The following is a 26,584-nucleotide window of genomic DNA, read 5'->3' as shown; positions in this document are numbered from 1 at the left end:
CAAAAGATGATGACAAGAGCTCAACTTCGAAAATACTTTGGTAATGTTACTTTTGTTTCTCAACTTAAACCAAAGTCTTATAATGAAGCTCAAAGTGATGAGAGTTGGATTCTTGCTATGCAAGAAGAACTCAATCAATTTGAGAGAAATAAAGTATGGAAACTTGTTCCTAGGCCTAGAAATCATTCTATCATTGGTACCAAGTGGGTTTTTAGGAACAAGATGGATGATAAATGGCATGTCATTAGAAATAAGGCTAGATTAGTAGCTCAAGGATATAATCAAGAGGAAGGTATTGATTTTGATGAGACTTTTGCTCCGGTTGTTAGAATTGAAACTATTAGAATGTTGTGTGCATTTGCATGTTATAAAAATTTTATGCTATATCAAATGGATGTTAAGAGTACATTCTTGAATGGTTATATTGATGAAGAAGTTTATGTTGAACAACCACCAGGTTTTGAAAACTATGAATTTCCTAATCATGTTTATAAACTCACTAAGGCCTTATATGGATTGAAGCAATGTAACACTCCTAAGTTCGGTAGTGCGTTCTACTGTTCCGGTGACCAGTGCTGTCCGGACAGCTAGGATGCCTAGAACTACACTTCAATATGAGTGAGGAGACATAAAATAATGAAATACAAGAAAAGAAAATACAAGAAAAACAAAGGAAAAATAATAGTAAAGAAATGTAACCAAGTTAAGCGAGCCGAGAATCCTAGCGATGAGTGACCGCACCGGGAAGTCACGGCGTGGACCGTTGACTAATACTGGATTTGCGGGAACCCTGAAAAATATTTTTAGGACTCCAATAAATATTTATTGAAGTATAAATATCATTAGAAATATCAAAGAAAAATTAAATAATTAGTACAAAGAAAAGTGAGAAATCGAAAAACGGACAAAACCCGGTGTTACCGAAAAATCGGGAATGCAACCCGAACAGGGGCATTATGGTCATTTGACATCCCGAATTGTCTTTTGACCTAAATGTCCATTAAAAATAAATAATATTACACTTAGAAAATAAAATGAAAAATTAATTTGATGGTACCTAAAGTAAATAGTAAGAATTAAGGGTTTAATGTGGAATAAGTGGGAATTTAACTTATTAAATGATTAAATTGTGTGAGTGGGCCACTAATGAATAAACTAAAAGCAAAATGGGGTAGCTGTAATTCCATTACACCATCAGAATCTTCATCTTCTCCAATTCTCTCAACATTGCCGAATTGAAGAAGTGAAGAAACCACCATGGCCGTTTTCATTCAAGCTTCATCTAACCTCTCATTTCACCTCTATTCACTTAGATTTCTTCATGAAAGTTTGTCTACACATCATAAGGAATAGCTTGATACCAAATTTAAGAAGTTTAATCAAGGTTTGGCAAGTTCCAACCATAAGGTAAGTTTACATTTTTGAAGATTGCTTTGTTAAACCTTGTGTACATGTTATGGGTGTTGGTTTTGTGAAGAAAATTTTTAGGTTTGAAGAGTTATTGAGATGTTCATTTTGGACAGCCATGGAGTTATGTATTTGATGAAATATTTGTACATATATTGATGAGAAATTATGTTGGTTATGGTGATTTAATATCCTAGTAAATTATTACATATGTATATGGTGATTTTTGCACTTGGATGGAAATTGATGAATTGTAGGATACTTTGGTGTTGAGGAAGTTTTCGGCAGCCTTGAGATTCTTGGATAAGTGTATGTGTTCATGAAGATATGGGCAGAATATTGACCTTGAGAATTGATGGATATGTATATGAATTTGTTGTGTAAAGTGTATGTAAAAAAACTAGTAATGTTTATGTGTATGTGTAATGGTATTTGGACTTTGGGAATTAGAGTTATATTTGGTGTGTTGAGGATAATTGTAATCTGCCCAAAGTGATGTTAATGTAAAGTGGTATATAGTTTTGGTAATGTACCAAAACAGATTGGTAGGGAGGTGAACATATAGTAATGTAAGTGTGTAATTGATGCATGTTTAAGTAAGGTAGTTAAGGGCAGTATGCATTTTAGTTAATAAGTTTAAATGAGTAACCTCAATTGGTATGAGACCAATTGGAGGTGAAACTAGGCACAAAATGTGCCAACTTTCATTGAGAAAGCATACCAAAATTCTGCTTGCAAAGTGACATAAAAAAATGACCAATTCGGATTAAGTGCAAGTAAAACCTGAAAATTGACTAACTGGGCAGCAGTTAGTGTTTAGGCCATAACTCACTCAAAACAGGTCCAATTGACCTGAAATTTTAACCATGAATAGTTAAGACCCATACCTACAAGTCTTATGAAGACACCAAAGCCCAGAAATGACCATAATCAAGTCAAACAGCTTGCACAAGTTCGGGTCCAAAAACTGGCCGAACCAGAGTTGACCAAATTGACCTAAAATTGACCTAATTTGATGCCATTTGACCAGCAATAGTATAATGACCATAACTTGGTCTACTTAACTCAGAATGACCTAAAATTTTGCCCCGCGTGCAATAAGACATAGATCTACAAGTTTGTAGTTTTGACCGAAACCCGAAAACCGAGGGAACTAGGTCGTCCGGCTAGGTCAAACTAGTATCCCGGAATCCAGCAAGTTGCATTAAAATGCACTAAACGAGGAAATGAGTTTGGTAAAACGTACCAACCTAAAACCCTATTGAATGTGACATATTAATGACACTAAAACCTAATTTACCTAGAACGCATCGAGGGTCGGTATATTAGGTGATTAAGCAAATAATAGCTTTCAGTGAATTACTTATCAAACATTATCGTTAGAGACAAATTAATTTAGCACTGAAACACTTCAAATTGTGTTTCTCAGTTACCAAAGACTCAGGAAAAGGGAAGGAAACACTGAGTCCAGACTAGGAGACAAATATTAGAGGTTTGTGCACAACGGCTATTCCTTTTAAATTTTTCAATTGAAATGAATTATGACTATTGTACATTATTGTTTTAAATTGTGTTTGTGCACAATATTTATTTCTTTTGAATTATTTTCAATTGAAATAAATTATGACTACTTGTATATTATTGTTTTAAATTGTGGAAAGGTACTTGAATGGATGTTTATTGCTTGAAAAGCATTGTAAATGATTTGAAACTGTGAAAAACTGTTTGAATGGTATTTGATGGATACTTATTAATTGAAAAGCATTGTAAATGGTTTTTGTGGAAATTGAAGTGAATTACGAATTGTGTTGCCATTTTGTGAATGAAATTATAACTTTGGAAATTTATTGGATTCTTACGGATCATTTGAATAAAATGTTTGGAATTGTTTTGATTCACAATTGGCATGACACTGTTATTATGTTCCTCCTCCATTAATGGGGTGAGTGTGATATATTCCTCCCTCTTTGACTTATCAGTCTGGGGTGAGTATGATTATGTTCCTCCCTCTTTGACTTCCCAGTCTGAGGTGAGTGTGGATGAGTACTCATTATTCAGCTAGCTTCCTCCCTCATTGATTTCGATTATTAGGGTGAGTGTGTCTTGTCGTGGTGTACAACACGGCATGTGTGAAAAAATTGTGTCATGACCTAAATTGTGTTATAGATTGACAACACTGTATTCTTCAGTTATTTGATCGAATTGTGTTATTGATTTGCAAAATGGTATTATTCAGTTATTTGATCAAACTGTGTTATTGACTGGAAAAACTGTGTTATTCAGTAATTTGATCAAATTGTGTATGAATTGGCAATACGGTATTCTTAAATTATTTGACTAAATTGTGTTATTATGAATTTTGATAATTTGTGAATTGGAGTTCAAATTCCTTATGACATTCATTGTCTTAAATTTAACTATGGTATTACGTATCCACTAATTATATGGTTTATGAATTGTGATTTAAAATTGTATTTGGTTAATGTTGTGCACCACTGAGACATTGTCTCAGCAATAGCTTTTTATTGCTGTCGCAGGTAGACAGACAGACAGGGCAGCAGACTAGGCTGCTAGTACCTCCAGCGAGAGATTTTTCGAGTATAACGAGTATACCACTTTTTGCATTTTGTACTGTAATGTATGACCACTGTATGTACATATTGTTTTGGTTTGAGCAGTTGTAAATTCAAATTGTAACTTGAAGTTGTAAAATAATTATGAGTTATTTTGACTTGTAAAAATTGTATTATATTTCCTATATCTCAGCTTTTGAAAAATCACTGTGGATTTGAGTTGAGAAATATGTTGTATTGAGAAAAATGTTGGAGTTGAGATTTGGAAAATTATTGAAGTGCTTTTTACAGGTTTTCTGAAGAACTGTTTTATCCAAAATACAGATGGCATTCTGCCAAAATTTTTACAAAAATTCCAAATAATTCAAATGTGTTAGTTTTATCATTTCAGCTCAAAAAGGTTTTTAACACCTGTAAATAGTGCTCACCACTGTAAAAGAAGTAAGAAAAGTTTTTAAAATCCCTTGTAGTGTATTTAATGGGTTATCAGTAGATGGAGTTGGTAATTCATTAGGTATACTACGGGATCATGTTACGCCTTACAGAGGGGTAGGGTGTGACAAGCAAGCCCCTAGAGCTTGGTATGAGAGGCTTAGTAAGTTCCTTTTAGATAATGGTTTTCAAAGAGGAAAAGTAGACAATACACTCTTCACAAAAACATACAAACATGATATGCTTATTGTTCAAATTTATGTTGATGACATTATTTTTGGTGCTACTAATGCTTCTCTATGCAAAAGCTTCTCTAAGATGATGCAAAATGAATTTGAGATAAGCATGATGGGTGAACTTACCTTTTTCCTTGGATTACAAATTAAGCAACTCAATGGTGGCATCTTCATTAATCAATCCAAGTACATCAAAGATATGCTAAAGAAATTCAAGATGGATGATTTGAAAAGTAATGGAACTCCTATGAGGTCCACCATCAAGTTGGAAAAGGATGAAAAAGGTAAAGATGTTGATCAAAAGCTATTTAGAGGCATGATTGGCTCACTTTTATATTTAACTGCATCTAGACTTGACATTCATTTTAGTGTGTGTTTGTGTACTTGGTTTCAATCATGTCCTAAGGAATCTCATCTAATTGCTGTTAAAAGGATTTTCAAATACCTCATTGGCACACACTCAATTGGTTTATGGTATCCTAAATGCGACACATTTGATCTAATTGGATATCGATTCTGACTTTTCTGGAAGTAGATTGGATAGAAAGAGTACTTCGGGTACTTGCTAATTCCTAGGTCATGCCTTAGTGTCTTCGCATATTAAGAAACAAACTTCTGTAGCTCTTTCTACTACTGAAGCAGAATACATTGCTGCAGGAAGTTGTGTTGCTCAAATTCTATGGATGAAGCAACAATTAGAAGATTTTGGTATAAAGGTTGATCATGTTCCTATAAGGTGTGATATTAGTGCCATCAACCTAACTAAAAATCTAGTCCAACACTCTAGATCAAAGCACATAGAAATTAGACATCACTTTATTAGAGATCATGTTCAAAACGGTGACATTGAGTTAGAGTTTGTTCCTACAGAACAACAACTTACAGATATTTTTACAAAACCACTAAATGAGGAAAACTTATGTGGGATTAGAAGGGAACTTGGCATGAGTGAAGCTATTGAATGATATTTGCTGCTTTTGATATGAATTTGGTGCATAATTTGGTTAAATATGTTGTTAGTGCTATTTTTTGCGTAAATGTGTTTTTAGTTAACTACTTTCTCACTACAGTTGTCTAGTTTTATACCTGTATAATATTTAGCCAACTGGGTTTCAAAATTAGTTAACTAATTTTGCCTCTGTGTACATTTGAGAAAACGCGCCTATTTTAAAATTACTTTCTTTCTAACAGGTATTTTTACTCTCTTTATAATCTTTTTTGACAAATATATCCCTAAGCATAGTTATGCTCTTTTTATGTCTTTAAAGGGTAAAATTGGATTTTAGCAAAAAGGAATTCCCAGTTCTCCATGAAAAACTGTACACAATTTCAAAATTTGAAATTTTTTTTTGTAACTGCTACATATCACTTCAATCAATCTAAAACTCCCTCATTTCTCTGCTGCAAGTTGATTCTCCACTCTCTTAGAAACCCCAAATTTCTCTCAAAACCAGAAATCCCCAATTTTCCTTCTCAAAATCCCTAAACGGTAAAATCCCGTTCTTCCTCAAGCTGTTACTTCTCACTGAAATTTTTCAAGAATCGATGGCAAGGGTAAAACAAGTGGCTGCCAAACCTCGAAAATTCATGGGTGATGCCATGAAAGCCGCTGGCAGATCCGAAAAGGAAAGAGAAGAAGAAACTGAAGTTGAGAACAGTGATGAAGAAACAAATACAGTGGCAGAACGAGCAAAAAAAAGAAAGGGAAAGGGTATTGTTGGGTCAGAGCCTTCCGAGAAAAAGAAGAAAATGGAGAAGGCCCCTGCTTCGAAACCCTTTGTGCAACAAAATATTTTCAAGCCAAGGTACATTAAATGGGATTCATTTTCTGACTTACCTTATGAATTTGAAGATTTATTTACTTTTCAAGGCTGGATGGAATTTTCTGAATTGAATGAATATTATTATCCTTATTTAATTCAAGAATTTTATGGGAGTATGAAAGAAGGTGTTAAAGGAGAAAGCCTTAGTGTGAAAGTTAAGAAGAAAAGTCAGATTGTTGATATTGATTTCTTAGCCACTATTTTGAACCTACCAAATGATGGAAATAGGATTGGAACCTTCAAAGATTCTAGGAAGCTTGAAGGATATGATGAGAAGGCATTTCAATTGTCAATTTTTCCGGAGGGTACACCTGAAAATGAAATGACCAATATCAGTTTAGTGCCTCAAAATTTTAGGATTCTACAATCCTTCATTCGATATTTGCTCAATCCTAGAAGTGGTAGTCACTCATATGCAAATAGCCTTGATTTATGCATTATGTGGCACTTGGTTAACAAAATCGATTTAATTTGCCATTTTTATTTTTAAAGTAATTGCTAAGTCAAGTAAGCATAGAAGTTTGCCATATGCTATGCCTTTGACTCTTGTATTTAAAGCTATGGGAGTTGATCTTAGCAAAGACAAAAAGTTTAGCAATCATATCCCCAGTAAGTAGATATTCAAGGCTGATGTTGGTACGAAAAGGAGTAAGAAAGAAGAGAAAAAAAAACAAGAAGAAGATACTGAGATTGAGATTGAATCTGAATCAGAATCAAATTCTAAAACAGAATCGGACATCCCAATAAGCAAGTTGAAAGAGAGAAGTTCTAAGATAGATGAAGGGGAAAGCTCCAAGAAGAAAGAGAAAATGAAGCTGAAAATGTCAGATTTTGTGAAAATAAGTAAAGTAAATATGGACATGATGAAGGAAATCAAAGAAATGAGTGGACTGACCTTGAGTATTTTAGAAAAATCTCATGAATTGCAGAAGGGAATTATGGCTGAGCAAAATGCAAAGATCGATATGTTGATTAATATATTGGATAGACAAGAATGGTTCATGAAGAAGATGGCTCAAATGCTGTTTGGTAAATCTTTTGGGAAGTTTGGAGATTTTGGAAGCTACCTACAGGGTACTGCTGGTCCTAGCAATGCAAAGGCTGCTGGACCAAGTGGAGTAAAAATTTCTAAAGTGAAAGAAGAAGAAGAGGAGCATGTAGAAGCTGCTGAAAAGGAAAAAGAAAAAAGTACGCTAGCTGAGGTTAAAGAAGTAGAGAAAAATGATGAGAAGGAAGAATCTGCAGAAGAGGCATCAGAAACAGAACAAGACCCGACAAAGAAAAATTAAGAGAATCCTCCTCATCTCATACTAAAAGCAACAGCAGCAGTAAAAAAGGAAAAAGTGAACGCAGAAATAGTTCAAGACAAGAAGAGGAGAAGGAAGATGCTGATAAAAAGAAAGAAGAGAAGCGCTACAAGACCCATCCTCTGATCAACCAAACGCTGTTCCTACTGCCTCTCAACTAGTCCCTGAATCAACCATCCCTTTACCCATGTAATATGGCCCTAGAAGAACCGAAGCACAAGTCAGAAAATCAGTACTACCCATTCCTCCAAAAATCCAAGTAACCAAACTTGAAACAGAACCCCCGAAGAAGAAGAAACAAGCCAAAAATGTTGATCCTACTCACCTTAGGAGAAGTGGCAGGATTCTTAACAGCAAAGATAAAAGCAAACGTTTTTTACAATGAAAAGCACCTATAAAAGGCATCATTTACTACAATTCTAACTAATGAAAGTGTTCTTATTCATTGTGAATTTATTGTGATATTTTTAAAGCTTTCATTCAAATACTCTTGAGCTTGAGTGACAAATCTTCTCTCTCAATCTTTTAGCATTTAATTCTGTATCTGAGAGTTATTGAGAGTGATTTCATCTACTCCAAAACCTATTGGTCTTTTGTGAGTGTGAGAACACACTTGTGGAAGGTTTTCAAGCACCTTGTGAAGCTTGTGGGAGGTTTTCAAGCACCTTGTAAAGCTTGTGGTCTTTTATGGGAAGCAAAGACGTTGTAAAGGTTCTCAAGCAGCTGAGAAGCTTGCTGAGATTGTAAAGGCTTTGAATATTGCCTGTTGAAAAGATCAAATAGTGGAGTGACTCTCAAAGTGAGACTTTGGGAAGAGTGGATGTAGGCTAAGAGAGCCGAACCACTATAAACATTGTGTTTAATTCTCTTCTTCCCTTAACTCTTTAATTTTCAACACTTTGATTCTCTGATTATATATTGAATGTGTTGAGAATTTGTTTTATTAAGTTAATACTGAGGTTGAACAATTAAACTTGCAAACTCTGAGTTTTATGTGAGAAAATACACTTGATATTAAGTAATTATTTTGTGCATGAGCTGGTATTTGTGCATAACTTGATTGATTACTTAAATTATATCCTAGAAACAGAGTTATACACATACATAGAAGTCCAAAGCTTCAAATTTTCATTAAGTCTCGAGCAAGGACTGAAAAATTGTCTAAAGTGTCCAATTCACCCTCCTCTTGGTCACTTTCTTTGGGACAACATATATATATATATATATATATATATATATATATATATATATATATTTCAGGCCGCTTCGTGATCCACCTTCTTTCATTGGCCTACATTCACTGGCTTTAAATTTCGATCACACTCAACAGAAAATTGTTTCCTTGCAAAGACTAAAAAAGATTCAAAGTCCACTGCTAGTTTGCTTATTATTGCTTCAATTTTCATTATAGGTGATGCTAACTGTTGATACTCCATAGTTTCTAAAAAATTTTGTTTATTTAGTTTTTGAGAATTGAGGAGAAAAATTGCAATAATGATGAACGAAAAATATTGATGACAAACTATAATAGGGCAATTGGATAAAAAAAAAAACTAAATCTTTTTGCTAATTTACAATTTTATCTTAGCCTTTCAATTTTGATTATATTATCCTAACATTTGATATTGGGAGTAATTGTATCTAATTGGTATATATATATATATATATATATATATATATATATATTAGCTTTTAAGCAACTTTGTGGTCCACCTTCTTTTATTGGTCTACATCGAATGACTAAGTCTTTTAGAATTTAAAACCATCACACTTAAAAGAAAACTTGTTTCCTTGCAAAGACTATAAAAAAATTCCAAGTCCACTGTTAGTTTGTTTATTATTGGTTAAGCTTTCATTATGACAATAATAGTTAACAATCCATAATTTCAAAAAATTTTATTGTTATATATATATATATATATATATATTATATATATATATATATATATATAATTTTCCAGACAACTTCGTGATCACCTTCTTTCATTGGCTTACAATAACCTGCTTTAAATTCCGATTACACTCAACGGAAAACTTGTTTCCTTGTAAAGACTAAAAAAATTTCTAAGTCCACTGTTAGTTTGCTTATTATTGCTTCAATTTTCATTATAGGTGATGCTAATGGCTGATACTCCATAGTTTCTAAAAAATTTTATTTATTTATTTATTGAGAATTAAGGAGAAAAATTGCAATAATGATGAAAGAAAAATATTGATGACAAGATATAATAGGGCAACTGGATAAAAAAAAATACTAAATCATTTCGCTAATTTATAATTTTATCTTAGCCTTTTAATTTTGATTATGTTATCGTAACATTTGATATTGGATACAATTGTATCTAATTGGTATATATATATATATATATATATATATATATATATATATATTATAGCTTTTAAGCAATTTCGTGGTCCAACTTCTTTTATTGGTTAACATCGAATGACTAAGTCCTTTAGAATTTAAAACCATCACACTTAAAAGAAAACTTGTTTCCTTGCAAAGACTATAAAAAAATTCCAAGTCCACTGTTAGTTTGTTTATTATTGGTTAAGTTTTCATTATGACAATAACAGTTAACAATCCATAATTTCAAAAAAATTTAATTGTTATATATATATATATATATATATATAATTTTCCAGGCAACTTCGTGATCACCTTCTTTCATTGGCTTACAATAACCTGCTTTAAATTCCGTCCTTGCAAAGACTAAAAAAAATTCTAAGTCCACTGTTAGTTTGCTTATTATTGCTTCAATTTTCATTATAGGTGATGCTAATGGCTGATGCTCCATAGTTTCTAAAAAATTTTGTTTATTTATTTATTGAGAATTAAGGAGAAAAATTGCAATAATGATGAAAGAAAAATATTGATGACAAGATATAACAGGGCAACTGGATAAAAAAAAACACTAAATCATTTCGCTAATTTACAATTTTATCTTAGCTTTTTAATTTTGATTATGTTATCCTAACATTTGATATTGGATACAATTGTATCTAATTGGTATATATATATATATATATATATATACATATACCAATTAGATACAATTGTATCCAATATATATATATATATATATATTAGCTTTTAAGCAACTTCACGGTCCACCTTCTTTTATTGGTCTACATCGAATGACTAAGTCCTTTAGAATTTAAAACCATCACACTTAAAAGAAAACTTGTTTCCTTGCAAAGACTATAAAAAAATTCCAAGTCCACTGCTAGTTTGTTTATTATTGGTTAAGATTTCATTATAACACTAACAGTTAACAATCCATAATTTCAAAAAATTTTAATGTTATACATATATATAAGACAACTTCGTCATCCACCTTTTTTTCATTAGCCTACACTGAATGACTAGGTTAAAGTCCTTCAAAATTTAAAACCATCACTCTCAAAAAGAAAACTTATTTCCTTGTAAAGAATAAGAAAAATTCCAATCCACTACTAGTTTGGTTATTATTGCTTCTGTTTTCCTTATAGTTGATACTAACAGCTAACACTCCATAGTTTCTTTCTTTTTTTTTTTTAAATTTAAGAGAAAATTGTAATAACGACAAAAGAAAAATATTAATGACAAAATATAATAGGGAAATTGGATAACAAACACTAAATCTTTTTGTCAATTTACAATTTTATCTTAGCGTTTCAATTTTAATTTTAGTGTCCTAACATTTGATATTAGGTGCAATTGTATTCAATTAGTCAATAATATATATATATATATATATATATATATATATATATATATATATGTATTCTTTCACTGGCCTATATCGAGTGACCGGGTTAAAGTCCTCCAGAATTTAAAACCATCACACTCAAAAGAAAACTTGTTTCCTTGCAAAAGACTAAGAAAATTCCAAGTCCATTGCAAGCTCGCCTATTATTGGTACATATTTGCATTGTACGTGACGCGAATGGTTAACACTTTATAATTTCTAACGTCCTCTAGAATTTAAAACCACCACACTCAAAAGAAAACTTGTTTTCTTGCAAAAGACTAAGAAAATTCCAAGTCCATTGCTAGCTCACCTATTATTGGTATATATTTTCATTATATGTGATGCCAACATTTAACACTGTATAATTTCTAACGTCCTCCAGAATTTGAAACTATCACACTTTGCAAGAAAACTAATTTCCTTGCAAAGGACTAAGAAAATTCCAAGTCCATTGCTAGCTTGCTTATTATCGGTATATATTTTCATTATATGCGACGCCAACGGTTAACACTAACACTGTATAATTTCTAACGTCCTCCAGAATTTAAAATCATCATACTCAAAGAAAACTTCTTTCCTTGCAAAAATTAAAAAGAATTTCAAGCCCACAGCTAGTATGCCTATAATTTTTCTAGTTAGCGTTATTGCACTTAATGAATAACTGCTTACTTTAATTCTTTTTTTAAAACTTCTTTATATATATGATCCATCTTGTTTCATTGGCCTACACCGAGCAAGTACGTTATGCATGTGTATTTAAGAAGGCAATCGCACAATAGATTGATTATTAGCTTGCTAATGCAATCTTGGGACATGATCAAAGAATTCAGGAATTTAAACACCTTTTTCACGCTCTAGCTCAAATGATATATTTTGAGAGTTTTCTAGATTTGCAGGGTTTAGAATTTAGTTCTTGGGCTTAAAACTCTCCTTTGGCGGGTGTGTGTGTGTGTCTATATATATATATATATATATATATATATATATATATATATATATTTGTCAAATGGATGTTTCCTACATTCTTGATTATGAGTTTTTTTTTTTAATTGACGTTTAAATATGTTTTGTTTTTAAATATTATTTTTATATGCTGTAAAAAATAGTTATTTTAATTAAAATATATTAAAATCAAATTTAAAACAAAATTTGAAAACTCATAATGGTTATAAGTAAACTTCTTTTGTTTTTTTTTTATTTGTTATTCTGTTAGATTTGTGAATCAAAATATTAGTACTATTTGGAGATATACTTTTTTCTAATTTGAGTAAGATAAATGTTATTTAATTGAATGTAGAAGTATTTCCTATATATATAGTAGAATTCTTATTATAATATTATTTATAACTTCAGTAAAACTCCTAATCAGATTAGGATTGAGAAAACTAATACAATAAATAGGAATATTTATAGAAAGGCAGGCTTTTCCTATCTAGAGTAGCTTTTACCTATTATAGAGGTGCTCTTACCCATTAAGAAAAGCAGATTTTGCCCATTGACAAAAATAACACTTATTTATTGCAGTTCCATGGAGGAGTGAGACTTGATCTTAAGGAGATTAAGGGTAGTTTTGGCTCCTCAATGGTTTTTAAAAATTTTTAATAGGTATATTAAAATTTAATTTTTTAATTAATTAATTTCTAAATTTTTTTATTAATCTCCCTACATATTTATAAAAAAAAATCTTAAATATGTATAGCAAATTTTATTTTTCATCAATTGCCCCTTAAATTTTCTATTGACCCTAATAATTTATAATTTATATATTATAATTTAAATTGAAACATTAAAATTACTTGGTTGTCATTAAATAAATATAAAAGTTCAATATATTCATACTTTTATATTTACAAATTAAAATTTAATTGGTAGTTGTTTTTGAAAATTAAATTCAAGCCAATCTAATAATTTCCTATTGCATAATCTAAAATCAGATTGGATTTTTCAACTTTTTTCTTTTAAATTTTTGTTTCCCCCCTCATTTTGTGATAAATTTTTTTCTCTATCTTCTTTCTCGTTTACCTTTCAATCATTTATTTCATTAGTCTCAACTCTTATGCAAATTTTAGATGGATCAGTTTAAATATATATTTATTTTTAATTAACATGTTTATTTTATTTTTTTTTATAAGCAATATTTTATTTTATTGTTTTACTAATATCTAATTTTTTTACATCTCTTTAATTTTAACCATTATTATATTTTTTGATCTTATTTTATTATGCCATATAGTTAGTTGTATGGGCTTTATATTTATTTTTTTAGTATAATACAAATTATATATATATAATCTATGTATTATGTTTGGCCTTCCCAATGAAAATTTCCTAGCTTAGCCCTTGGGCATATTGCAAAAGAAAAATGTTATTGTCCACTGTAACTGAAGACATCATTTATGATGTATAATGTAATTAAAATAGTAAATATATTGGGTTGTTTATAGAGAAGAATAAGAGAAACTAATTAATATATTTACCATGAACAGTTATATAATGAGGTTCTTTTGGATGTAATTGGAATGATGGATAGTATAAAGAGCTTGTAATTGATGATTTCTTTGAAAATAGAGGAAGATGACATGTCTATAAATGTAACTCTATGTTGAGATAATGAACCACGTAAATTTTATTGTTATGGATGTTTGCTTTGCTGTTTTGTAATTTATAGGCTTTTACAATGGAATCTTTAAGGGTGAAAAAAGATCAATTAGACACATTTGGTATTTAAAATTATTCTTTTTAAGGAAAAAAACATTTATGAATTAATTAGTAGCTATTCAATAGGTTGCCTAACTAAAAGAAAACCTATACATCAATGCTAAGACTAAGTTATTAAATTGAAATATTCCATTTTTTAATACTTACCCAATTGCAAACTGGCTCGCAGCTTAATTCGGTTATCAATAATTCAAAGTCTTCCATAAGTCAACACTACTTACTTTCTTTCTGGGCACTTGTATATAAGAAGAAACTGAGATGGACCTCAAAACTGAGAAATTGAATACCCTCCTCATCAGTGACTTAGCAATAAGTGATTTGTGTTTCAAATGGAAAGGCCCTTGTTTAAGTTTTCATTATGGGTACTTCTTGTTATAATTTTCGTTCAAATGAATGGATGCAGAGCTTGCTTGGAAAAAGAGAGGATAGGTTTGCTGGAGTTCAAGGCTTTCCTAAAATCAAACTGTGAGCTTGATGATGATCTTGATTCATGGGTTGAAGATAGAATGAGCAACTGTTGTGGTTGGGATAGAGTTAAGTGCAATACCACCTCCCGGCGTGTCGTTGATCTTTCCCTCGATGCGGTCATATTTCCATATCATAAAATTTGTAGTCTAAATCTCTCCATGTTTTATCCTTTTGAAGAACTGCTCGGCCTTGATTTATCTGATAATTGGTTTTATGGTTGGATTCACCCAGCAGGTACGTGCATATTATCTTAATTAATTTGTTGCTCTTAATTAGTCCATCAATTTCGACCAAAAAAAAAAAGTCCATCAAGTAGCAGTGGATTTAAAAGTCATGTTTTTTTTTTTTTTTAAATGGTGAAGTACATAATTATTTAATTATAATAATAAAACCTATTGGTCGCAAGTGAAATCTCTATATAATATATATAAAAGTTAACGAAGAAAAGCATTAAAAATAAATTAGTTACTATAATAAATTTAACAAAAATTATAAATTTATATTAATAAATTTTTTTCTTCACCTACACATTTATAGTAAGAGCAACGACATAACTATTAATATATTATTACTGTATATGTTTGCTAGCTATAATATAAGTGATTAAATTTCAAATTTCTTTCTCATTTATAATTTTTTATTTAGATTACAAAATTATATGAAAAAGACTATTATTTATTTTAATAACTTGCTACTTGTTATCTGAAATGCCTTTTTCCTTTTTCCCCTCTTTAATACATTTTAAAGACTTACAAATAAGAAATTATGCTTGTTGAAAATTTTAACTTTCCAAATTAAAGACAGAAATTTTACTGTTCTAGGCAAAACGTACCATAGCAAATTTATTTTTTAATGCTTTCAAAATTTTCCACTAATTTTTATTTTTATCGTAAAGTTATAATTTGTTTCAATTTAATTATAGTGTAATAATAATTCTAAGGCAAGAATTAGTTATGTAGAAACTAAAGTTGATTTCTATGGACTTCAAATTATAGATGTTAATTTCTAGGGAATCTCATATTAAAATTTGTTTAATTTGAGTATCACTCAGTCTAAAATGATCCACATTCATATGATATATAAAATTAAAGGTTAATTTAATAATTATTGACTCAATATAAAATGACTATCTGAGTTTAACTTAATGAATCGAAATTAATTTGATTAAAAAATTAAATAAATAAAGTTTATTTTTAAATTAATTTTTTCAAATTAAACGATTGTAATTTGGTTTTAAAATATATAATTAACTTTCAATTCAAAGATTGGCATGAATTTAATTCAATTTTTTTTATGTATATAGTAATTCAATAAGTAGTTCAAATTAATATACAATATGAAAATATCATATCCTAATACATTTGAGAATAAGACCCAAATATGAAGGCCAATTTGACTATTGGACTTTAAATCTAAATTATGTCCTATTTTTAATTATTCTCAAATATGATTTTTTTTTTCAACTCAGCATTCGCTAATCTAAAGTTTTTGAAAATATTGGATATAAGTGGTAATCATTTCAATGGCAGCATCTCAATGGAATTTAACTTTATATCCTGTCTTATTTACTTTTAATTGACAACTTATTAAATATATTATAAGGCAAGAATTAGTTATCTTACAATCTTTCTAAATGATTCATTTTTATTTGATCTCCAATATGAACTCCTTTATTTGATAATTGTTGACTCAATATGAACTCACAATTTGAGTTTAACTTAATAAACCCAAATTAGTTTGACTAAAAAAATTAAATAAATAAAGTTTATTTTTAAATTAATTTTTCAAATGAAACAATTATAATTTGGATTCAAAATATATAATTAACTCTCATTTCAAAGATTCGCATAAATTTATTTTTTATTTTTTACGTATATAGTGATTCAATAAATAATTTAAATTAATCTACAATCTAAAAATATCATATCCTAGTTCATTTGAAAATAACACCCAATATATGAAGGCAAAATTGACTATTGGATTTTAAATCTAAATTATGTCCTATTTTTAATTGTTCTCAAATATGATTTTTTTTTTTTCAACTCAGCATTCGCTAATCTGAAGTTTTTGAAAACATTGGATATGAGTTCTAATTATTTCAATGGCAGCATCTCAATGGAAGGTAACTTTATATCCTGTCTTATTTGCTTTTATTTGACAACTTATTAAATATATTCTAAGGCAAGAATTAGTTATTTGACAATCTTTCTAGATGACCCATTTTTATTTGATCTCCAATATGAACTCTTTTATTTGATAATTGCTGACTCAATATGAAATCACGATTTGAGTTTAACTTAACGAATCCAAATTAGTTTGACTAAAAAAGTTAAATAAATAAAGTTTATTTTTAAATTAATTTTTCAAATGAAACAATTATAATTTGGATTCAAAATATATAATTAACTCTCATTTCAAAGATTTGCATAAATTTAATTTAATTTTTTTATGTATATAGTGATTCAATAAATAGTTTAAATTAATCTACAATTTAAAAATATCATATCCTAGTTCATTTGAAAATGACACCCAATATATGAAGGCAAAATTGACTATTGGCCTTTAAATCTAAATGTCTTATTTTAAATTGTTCTCAAATATGATTTTTTATTTTCACCTCAGCATTCGCTAACCTGAAGCTTTTGGAAACATTGGATATAAGTTATAATGATTTCAGTGGCAGCATCTTAATGGGAGGTAATTTTATATTCTATTTTATTTCTTTTTACTCAGCTAATTATTAAATATATTCTAAGAATCACCTAAAAAAAACTTTCAAAGTAAAATTATCCCAATTCTAATATATAAGTTATATACAGTTAAATTTTATCGATTTAATCACCGTATACTTTTTTTAAATTTCATTAAATATCTTAATTTTATTCTATTTTTGATATTATTACACAGCAATTAAATTTATAATTTTTCTAAGGATGAAACATTTCCTCGTAATTTTGTGTATCTCATTATTTATTATTATTATTATTATTATTATTATTATTATTATTATTATTATTATTATTATATCTTCCTTTTCAATGCTTTAAACTAAATGATTTTTTTTTTAAAACAAATCAAGTTAAAATTCCTAAAAAAATAGAGGTAGCAAACAAGTTGTGTCAAGCGGATTCAAATTATTTGAATTTATGTTCTTTCATATTCGGGTCATTAATTTTTTTTTTTTTAAGTGGATTTGAGTACGGTCATTAAAATTGTTGGTTGATTTAGGCTACTCATTGAGTCGCTATATAAAAGGATTACAATTAGATTAAGGTCAATTTGCGGGTAGCGCGCCATTTCGGATCAAAATATTACTCTTTATTAATTTAATTTTTAAGCTAAAATCTAAGTGGATCAGGTTAATTCAAATGGGTTAGTTTTGGATTGGGTAATTTGAATTGTCCAGATTACCCTCAATTCAACCTTCAATTTTATGAGTCTTTTAAATTTTGTATAGATTAAAATGAATTATAAATCAATTAGATTGGCATAATTTAATTTAAAATTTATTTTTTTATATAGTGATTAAATACAATCTAAAAAATATATGATCCTAATTCATTTGAAAATAAGACTCAATCTATGAATTGAAACCAAAATCACCTACCCTTAACTAGTAACTAGTCATGTTGTCCACGGTGTTGCTCGAATTATTTTACATAATTTAATATTTATTTTTTATATTTTAAAAAAATATATTAAAATTTTATTATTGCTAAAATTCTAATTTATTATGTTAAATGCAATTTAAATTTGTACTAAAATTTTGAATAATTATATAGCCACTAAAATTAAATTACATTTCTTAAATGATTTTTTATTTTTTAAAATATTTCTTTATAAGAATATAGCATAATAATATATTATCTTATATTTTTAATAGTAACTGATATAACTTTGTATTCCATTTAATTTTAAATTTTGAAATAAGTTGATAAGTTAATTAATAGATTATTTTTGTTATTTTTTTTAATTATATTATGTCTTTTAATATGCTATTTATCAATTTAAAAAAAAAAAAATCAAGTGGCTTATTTTTATGAGCTATTTTTTAAAGTTCAGCTTATGTGTATATAACTTTTGGAAGGAAGAACTAAATGATTTTTTTAAACAAATCGAGTTAAAAGTCCTAAAACTTAATTTGCATAAATTATTTTACTATTCATTAAAATTTAGATCAGTGCTTTAAATCTTGATCATTTCCATTCGTTTTAATTTTTTTTTTTATGCTACAATGTTGCAAATAACTTAATTTATCTCAATTGAATATTTCAACAAGAATCTTGTCTTGTATACAAGTGAGTACATATTATACTAATTTTTTTAGTACTTTAAAAAATTTTAAAAGGGATGAAATGGTTAGGATTTGAACACTTGTTTATGTTATACCACATTAAGCAATGTGTGGACTAAATCAAAGAAACCTTAATCTTTCTTTTTACCCTATAAAATGTTCACCAATTGAAATGTTATCACAAATTTACTTTAAATCATCAACTGCAAAGTGTTCAGCTAGTAACAAAAATTGTACTATGCAAGGTTTTGAAAGACTACTAAGTTTGGAAAAGCTAAAAGTTTTAGATCTTAGCCTTAATAAATTCAACAACAGTATTTTGTCATCCCTAAGCAATCTTATATCGCTTAAGACTTTGATTCTTAATAACAATGGAATGATTGATCAGTTTCTGTTGGCATGCATGATAATCATTCTCAATGACACATTTTGATTTCATCTCTAATCTATATTTTTCTCCCGTTTCTTTTCCCAATGACCTGGCGTAGGATTAACTAATCTGAAAAACTTGAAAGCATTGGATATAAGTCATAATCTATTCGAAGGAATCCTCTCAATGGAAGGTAACTTCCTATCTCATTTCATCATGTTAAACTTTATTAATTTGATTATTTCCTAACTAGATTATATTAGAAATTAACTTTTAATTTTAATAATTCCATTTTAAAGTATCCAGTTTTGTTAATGTTATTTATCAACACCAGCAAACTCCGCTCTTCTAATTTTCTTACCCTGCTAAGCTTCTTGGAAAGGGCTGAAATCCTCTATCATAATCGCCCTTCCATCTACAATACCACCTTTTACACTTGGTCTCGCTAACACAAACCTACCGATGATATCTCCAGTTTGCTTGCTTTCTCTTTTTTCCCTTCACATCAAATAAAGCCCATCACATTGTCTATGTTCTCGCCCCCAACATTTATGACCACATTATCTGCTAATAGTAAAGAATGCGCTTCTAGCCGCTAATTTCATCAGGAGGTGATCCTAGTTTCGGGCGGAACTAAAAGGTCTCGTCTCGTTTTTCTAAAGGTTTTCTCTTTATTTATATTTGGAAGTACATCATCTTTCAGGAGAAAATATGGTAAAAATAAAAAATAAAGTCTTAATTTATTTATTTTGGTGAGAAGAAAGTTTATTTTTGCAATAAAATAAAAAAATTAAAAAGAAAAATACATAGAAAATAAAAAATTGTAATAAATTACAATGATCACAGGAACAGTAAATTAATAAAAAAATAACAATTAAATGATTTAAAAACATTAAACTTAAAATGAAAAAATAATTTGACTTTTTAATCCACAATAAATGATCACGCCTTATAAACTCACTGCCACAATGACATCTCCTCGCAATAACCGAATAAAAAAAAATACAAAGTAAAAGAGAGAAGGGTAGGGAAGACTTTTTACTATTACTAAGAGTAGTAAAAAGTGCAACTCTTTTAATATGGTATAATAATAATTCTTGCCAGCTAAAGTTGATTTCTATGGACTTCAAATTATAGATGTTAATTTTTGGAGAATCTCATATTAAAATTTGTTTAATTTGAGCATTACTCAGTCTAAAATGATCCACACTCATATGACATATAAAATTAAGAGTTAATTTGATAATTGTTGACTCAATATAAAATGACCATTTGATTTTAACTTAATGAGTCGAAATTAATTTGACTAAAAAATTAAATAAATAAAGTTTATTTTTAAATTAATTTTTTCAAATTAAACAATTGTAATTTGGATTCAAAATATATAATTAACTTTCAATTCAAAGATTGGCATGAATTTAATTTAATTTTTTTAATGTATATAGTGATTGTTATATGGTAGTGAGTGTTGGGCACTGAAAGAGTCGTATGCATTTAAGATAAGAGTTGCAGAGATGAGAATGTTAAGGTGGATGAGTGGCCATACTAGACTAGATAAAGTCCGTAATGAGAGTATTAGAGAAAAGGTAGAAGTTGTGCCAATTGAAGATAAGTTGAGAGAAGGAAGATTGAGGTGGTTTGGTCATGTGAAGCGTAGACATACGGAGGCTCCAATTAGACAAGTAGAGCATATTAGGTTAGAGGATAGAAAGAAAAAAAGGGGTAGACCTAAATTGACTTGGAGAAGAGTAGTACAACATGACCTAGAAGCATTATACATTTCTGAGGATTTAACCCAAAATCGTTCAGAGTGGAGAAAGCGAATCCATATAGCCAACCCCAAATTTTTGGGATAAAAACTTAGTTGAGTTGAGTTGAGTTTTAATGTATACAGTGATTCAATAAGTAGTTCAAATTAATCTACAATCTAAAAATATCATATCCTAGACTTTAAATCTAAACTATGTCTTATTTTTAATTGTTCTCAAATATGTTTTTTTTTTTTTTTTTTTTTTTTTTTTTTAAACTCAGCATTCGCTAATCTGAAGTTTTTGAAAACATTGGATATGAGTGATAATTATTTCAATGGCAGCATCTCAATGGAAGGTAACTTTATATCTTGTCTTATTTACTTTTATTTGACAACTTATTAAATATATTCTAAGGCAATAATTAGTTATCTTACAATCTTTCTAGTTGACTCATTTTTATTTAATGTCCAATATGAACTCTTTTATTTGATAATTGATGACTCAATATGAAATCACAATTTGAGTTTAACTTAACGAACCCAAATTAGTTTGACTAAAAAAATTAAATAAATAAAGTTTATTTTTAATTTAAATTTTCAAATGAAACAATTATAATTTGGATTCAAAATATATAATTAACTCTCATTTCAAAGATTTGCATAAATTTAATTTTATTTATTTTTATGTATATAGTGATTCAATAAGAAGGTTAAATTAATCTACAATATAAAAATATCATATCCTAATTTATTTTTTAATGCTTTCAAAATTTTCCACTAATTTTTATTTTTATCGTAAAGTTATAATTTGTTTCAATTTAATTATAGTGTAATAATAATTCTAAGGCAAGAATTAGTTATGTAGAAACTAAAGTTGATTTCTTTCAAATTATAGATGTTAATTTCTAGGAAATCTCATGTTAAAATTTGTTTAATTTGAGCATCACTCAGTCTAAAATGATTCACACTCATGTGACATATAAAATTAAATGTTAATTTGATAATTATTGACTCAATATAAAATGGCCATTTGAGTTTAACTTAATGAACCGAAATTAATTTGACTAAAAAATTAAATAAATAAAGTTTATTTTTAAATTAATTTTTTCAAATTAAACAATTGTGATTTGGATTCAAAATATATAATTAACTTTCAATTCAAAGATTGGCATGAATTTAATTTAATTTTTTTTATGGATATAGTGATTCAATAAGTAGTTCAAATTAATCTACAATATAAAAATATCATATCCTAATCCATTTGAGAATAAGACCCAATATATGAAGGCAAAATTGACTATTGGACTTTAAATCTAAATTATGTCTTTTTTTTTTTTTTTAACTCAGCATTCGCTAATCTGAAGTTTTTGAAAACATTGGATATGAGTGATAATTATTTCGATGGCAGCATCTCAATGGAAGGTAACTTTATATCCTGTCTTATTTACTTTTAATTGGCAGCTTATTAAATATATTCTAAGGAAGAATTAGTTATCTTACAATTTTTCTAAATGACCCACTTTTATTTGGTCTCCAATATGAACTCTTTTATTTGATAATTATTGACTCAATATGAAATCACGATTTGAGTTTAACTTGATGAACCCAAATTAGTTTGACTAAAAAAATTAAATAAATAAAGTTTATTTTTAAATTAATTTTCCGAATGAAACAATTATAATTTGGATTCAAAATATATAATAACTCTCATTTCAAAGATTTGCATAAATTTAATTTTATTTATTTTTATGTATATAGTGATTCTATAAGTAGTTTAAATTAATCTACAATATAAAAATATCATATCCTAGTTCATTTGAAAATAACACCCAATATATAAAGGCAAAATTGCCTATTTGCCTTTAAACTTAAATGTCTTATTTTAAATTGTTCTCAAATATGAATTTTTTTTCAACTCAGCATTCGCTAATATGAAGTTTTTGGAAACACTGGATATAAGTCGTAATGATTTCAATGGCAGCATCTCAATGGGAGGTAATTTTATATCATTTTTTATTTATTTTTATTCAGCTAATTATTAAATATATTCTAAGCATCACCTAAAAAAAACTTTCAAAGTAGAAGTATCCCAATTCTAATATATATTATCTTAATTAATTTGTTGCTCTTAATTAGTCCATCAATTCCGACAAAAAAAAATTCCGAAAATGTAAAAATTCTTTTGCAAGTAGGCCTACCAAATATATATTTCGAGTCTTGAAATTAGTTATCTGAGGCGTATTTTCCAATTTTATTAAATTAGATTTCGATTTTGACTAATTGAAGGACCAAATTGATGAGTCAATAGTTTAATCATTGAATTATTTAAAATTAATTAAATATTATATTTTTTTAAAACCAATTAAAAATTATACTTATTAATTTTAATAAATTTAATCAATTAAATTTTAAATTTTGAAGTTACATTTTTAACATTTTTTAAATTATATTAACATATCTTAATGATATTTTTAAATTATATATAAAAATATTTAAATTTTAACTATTATTATTAATTTTTCAGTTTCAACATTTGTAAAAAAAATACAATAAAATAATTATTTTCAAATAAGATATATATCTTGGTCTTTAAAGTTTTCCTATGAAATTTCACTTTCAATTATCGTTACCAACACTTAAATATATTTTTTCCATCAAGATAATTTGGCAACTTTTATTACTCAGATCAACCCGCTAAGTTAACACAGGTTAGCAAAAATCAGATGGGTTGCATGATTTATAATGAGTCAATTCCTTATCTAATTTAATGACAAACTTAGACTAATATATCGTTTGTAGTCAACTATTCACTGAATCAATCCAACAAACTAATTTGAATTTTATAGTATTAGTATTTTCTTTTATTGGCTTCAAATAAGTACTTGTGCTTGATGTGCATTCTTGACCACATATATCTTATACTTAGAGAAAGAACTTTAGCGAATTAAGGAAATTAAAAATTATAATTATAACCAAAAAAAATAGAAATGATATATATGGAGGAATATTTATTCACTTAAATAAATGTAGACTCATTTTCACTTAAATAAATGTAGACTCATTTTCTCATAAATAGCAAAAAGTTTTACATATATGTGAATATCAATATACCAAATGTACTAAATAATCTGTCATTATAGTTGTAATTAATGTTGGCAAAGTTATTCCAACATTTTGATATTGGGCTTTTTTTTTTTTTTTTTTTTTTTCTTATGGTAGGATTCTGTGGATTGAAAAGCCTCGTTAAGTTGGGTCTTAGTAACAATCACTTCTCTGGTCCACTTCCTCAATGTCTTGGCAACTTAAGCAACCTCCGATATCTTGATCTCTCATCCAATAAGTTCAGTGGCAACATGCAATCAGTTGTTTCTAAACTGACATCCATTAAGCGCTTGTTACTTTCTGGCAATAAGTTTGAAGGCTTATTCTCATTTAGTGTTTTGGCTAACCACTCAAAGCTTGAGATGTTTCAACTTTCATCAGGAGGTAGTAAGCTAGAAGTGGAAACAGAAAATCCTACATGGTTTCCTACATTTCAATTGAAGATCTTTCACATGTCAGAGTGCCACTTAAATGTGAGAACAAGAAAAATTCCTAGTTTCTTGCTCTACCAGCATGGCATGCTATCAATTGATCTCTCTCATAGTAAGCTGGTTGGAGAATTCCCCAGTTGGATCTTACAAAATAACTCAAGGTTACAAGTTATGAATTTGATGAACAACTCATTGAGGGGAACTTTTCAGCTACCAAATTTCAATCATAATTTGGTCAAGTTAGAAATTTCGAACAATAACATCACGGGTCAGCTCCCTAAGGAATTTGGTTTGGTCCTCTCAAATCTAGTGTATATAAACATTTCAAGGAACAGTTTTCATGGTATTGTTCCTTTCTCAATTGGTGAGGTAAGGGGTCTACTTTTAATGGATTTATCCAATAATAATTTCTCAGGAGCGTTGCCAGGAAGTATGCTTGGGAATTGTACCGATTTAAATGCTCTGTATCTATCAAACAACAACTTCAGTGGAATGATAGGTGTGGACATCAACGCCGACCCATCTGTTATAGACATATCAAATAACAAACTGTCAGGTACAATTCCAATACAATTATGCAATGTGAGCAGACTTGTAATTTTAGACCTCTCAGAAAATTGTTTATCTGGGTCTATGCCTTCTTGTTTCGATTCTTCGTCTTTGAGGTTCTTGTTTCTACAAAAGAATAGTCTAAGTGGCTCTATACCTTATGTGCTTCCTAGAAATCCAAATTTAATGGCACTTGACCTGAGAGATAATAAGTTTACTGGGAATATTCCATCTTGGATCAATCAGCTTTCACAATTGCGTGTGCTTTCATTAGCAGGGAATGCATTACAAGGTCATATTCCTAATCAGTTGTGTCAATTGAGAGATGTGCATATAATGGATCTTTCACGCAATGCACTTTTTGGCTCCATACCTTCATGCTTTAATAATATGTCATTTTCGAAAAATGCATCTTTTGGAGATTTGGAAGACCATAATTTTTCGGTTCCATTTCGAAGTTTGGAGGTCGCCGTGTTTCCGTACATTTTCTCTCTTGGATTGGATGTGACGGATTTTTTTCATTGGTCTCATTCACCATTTGTAAAAGTGGAATTTGCAATGAAGTATAGGTATAATATCTACAAGGGTGACATCATCAACTTGGTGGCTGGAATCGATTTGTCATGCAATGATTTAACTGGTCACATTCCTCAAGAAATTGGAGACCTTCATGAAATTCTATCATTGAACTTGTCTCACAATCACTTATCAGGATTTATACCAGTTAGTTTTTCAAATTTAAAGAGCTTAGAGAGTCTAGATCTTAGCTACAACAATTTAAGTGGTGAAATCCCTAATCAACTAGTTGAGTTGAATTTTTTGGAAATTTTTGATGTTTCATACAACAATTTGTCAGGTAAAATTCTTGATAAAGGACAATTTGAGACCTTCGTTGAAAGCAGTTACAGAGGTAATCCTGGTCTTTGCGGACCAACCATTTATAGGAGCTGCAATGCTAGTCAAGTTCTAGCAACACCGCTATCAAATGATACAAAATTAGAAGAAGAAGATGGAGATGGTATTGACATGGTGTGGTTCTATTGGAGTTTCAGTGCATCCTATGTCACAATCCTATTCATATTGATAGTAATTCTCTGCATCAACAGGCATTGGCGCATGTATTGGTTTTACTTGGTTGATGCCTGTATTTATTTTATTTCCATTCGGCTTTTTGGAACTGATTGTCTATGCGTGTAGGGTGATGCTAGGGCTTGAAGAAAAGGAGGGATACATGTGTCAATTTTTGCATATGCTCAACCATTAATTGTTGAGTTTCTCTGTTTCAGGTGTATTAATAATGCCTAAAATGTTCCTCTGTATTAGGCTTGTCATGCACTCTTGTGATAAATGGATTTTCCATTTTTTTATAAGCATTTTCCTTTTTGTTTTG

At 28.9% G+C, this 26,584-nt stretch overlaps 1 protein-coding gene across 6 annotated transcripts; it reads left to right on the top strand.

Annotated features, from left to right (window-relative positions):
• The first annotated feature begins 14,513 nt into the window (after positions 1-14,513).
• On the top strand, positions 14,514-26,564 carry LOC110667629 (receptor-like protein 13). Of its 6 annotated transcripts, XM_058148602.1 has the most exons (9): positions 14,514-14,932; positions 16,746-16,820; positions 17,321-17,395; positions 19,481-19,555; positions 21,394-21,468; positions 22,460-22,534; positions 23,033-23,107; positions 24,332-25,201; positions 26,051-26,564. In XM_058148602.1, the coding sequence occupies exons 1-9, from the start codon at positions 14,560-14,562 to the stop codon at positions 26,389-26,391; spliced, it is 2,034 nt and encodes a 677-aa protein (XP_058004585.1). In that variant the 5' UTR covers positions 14,514-14,559; the 3' UTR covers positions 26,392-26,564. The 6 variants fall into 6 exon arrangements, with proteins under 6 accessions (XP_058004585.1, XP_058004567.1, XP_058004572.1 ...); XM_058148584.1 differs by having other exon boundaries at positions 24,332-26,564; XM_058148589.1 differs by lacking the exon at positions 16,746-16,820 and having other exon boundaries at positions 24,332-26,564.
• Positions 26,565-26,584: the final 20 nt, after the last annotated feature.

Source organism: Hevea brasiliensis, chromosome 1 (assembly GCF_030052815.1).
Source record: "Hevea brasiliensis isolate MT/VB/25A 57/8 chromosome 1, ASM3005281v1, whole genome shotgun sequence".
Lineage (NCBI taxonomy): Eukaryota > Viridiplantae > Streptophyta > Magnoliopsida > Malpighiales > Euphorbiaceae > Hevea > Hevea brasiliensis.
The sequence above is the reverse complement of the archived record's forward strand: the minus strand, read 5'-3'. Positions and strand labels throughout refer to the sequence as shown.

Excerpts from the sequence above, each read along its gene's own strand:
- LOC110667629 (XM_058148584.1), top strand. The coding sequence starts at position 14,560 with ATGGAAAGGCCCTTGTTTAAGTTTTCATTATGGGTACTTCTTGTTATA. Across the intron at positions 14,933-16,745 it reads TGGTTGGATTCACCCAGCAG|CATTCGCTAATCTGAAGTTT; the intron begins GTACGTGCATAT and ends TTTTCAACTCAG. Across the intron at positions 22,535-23,032 it reads TGGCAGCATCTCAATGGAAG|CATTCGCTAATATGAAGTTT; the intron begins GTAACTTTATAT and ends TTTTCAACTCAG.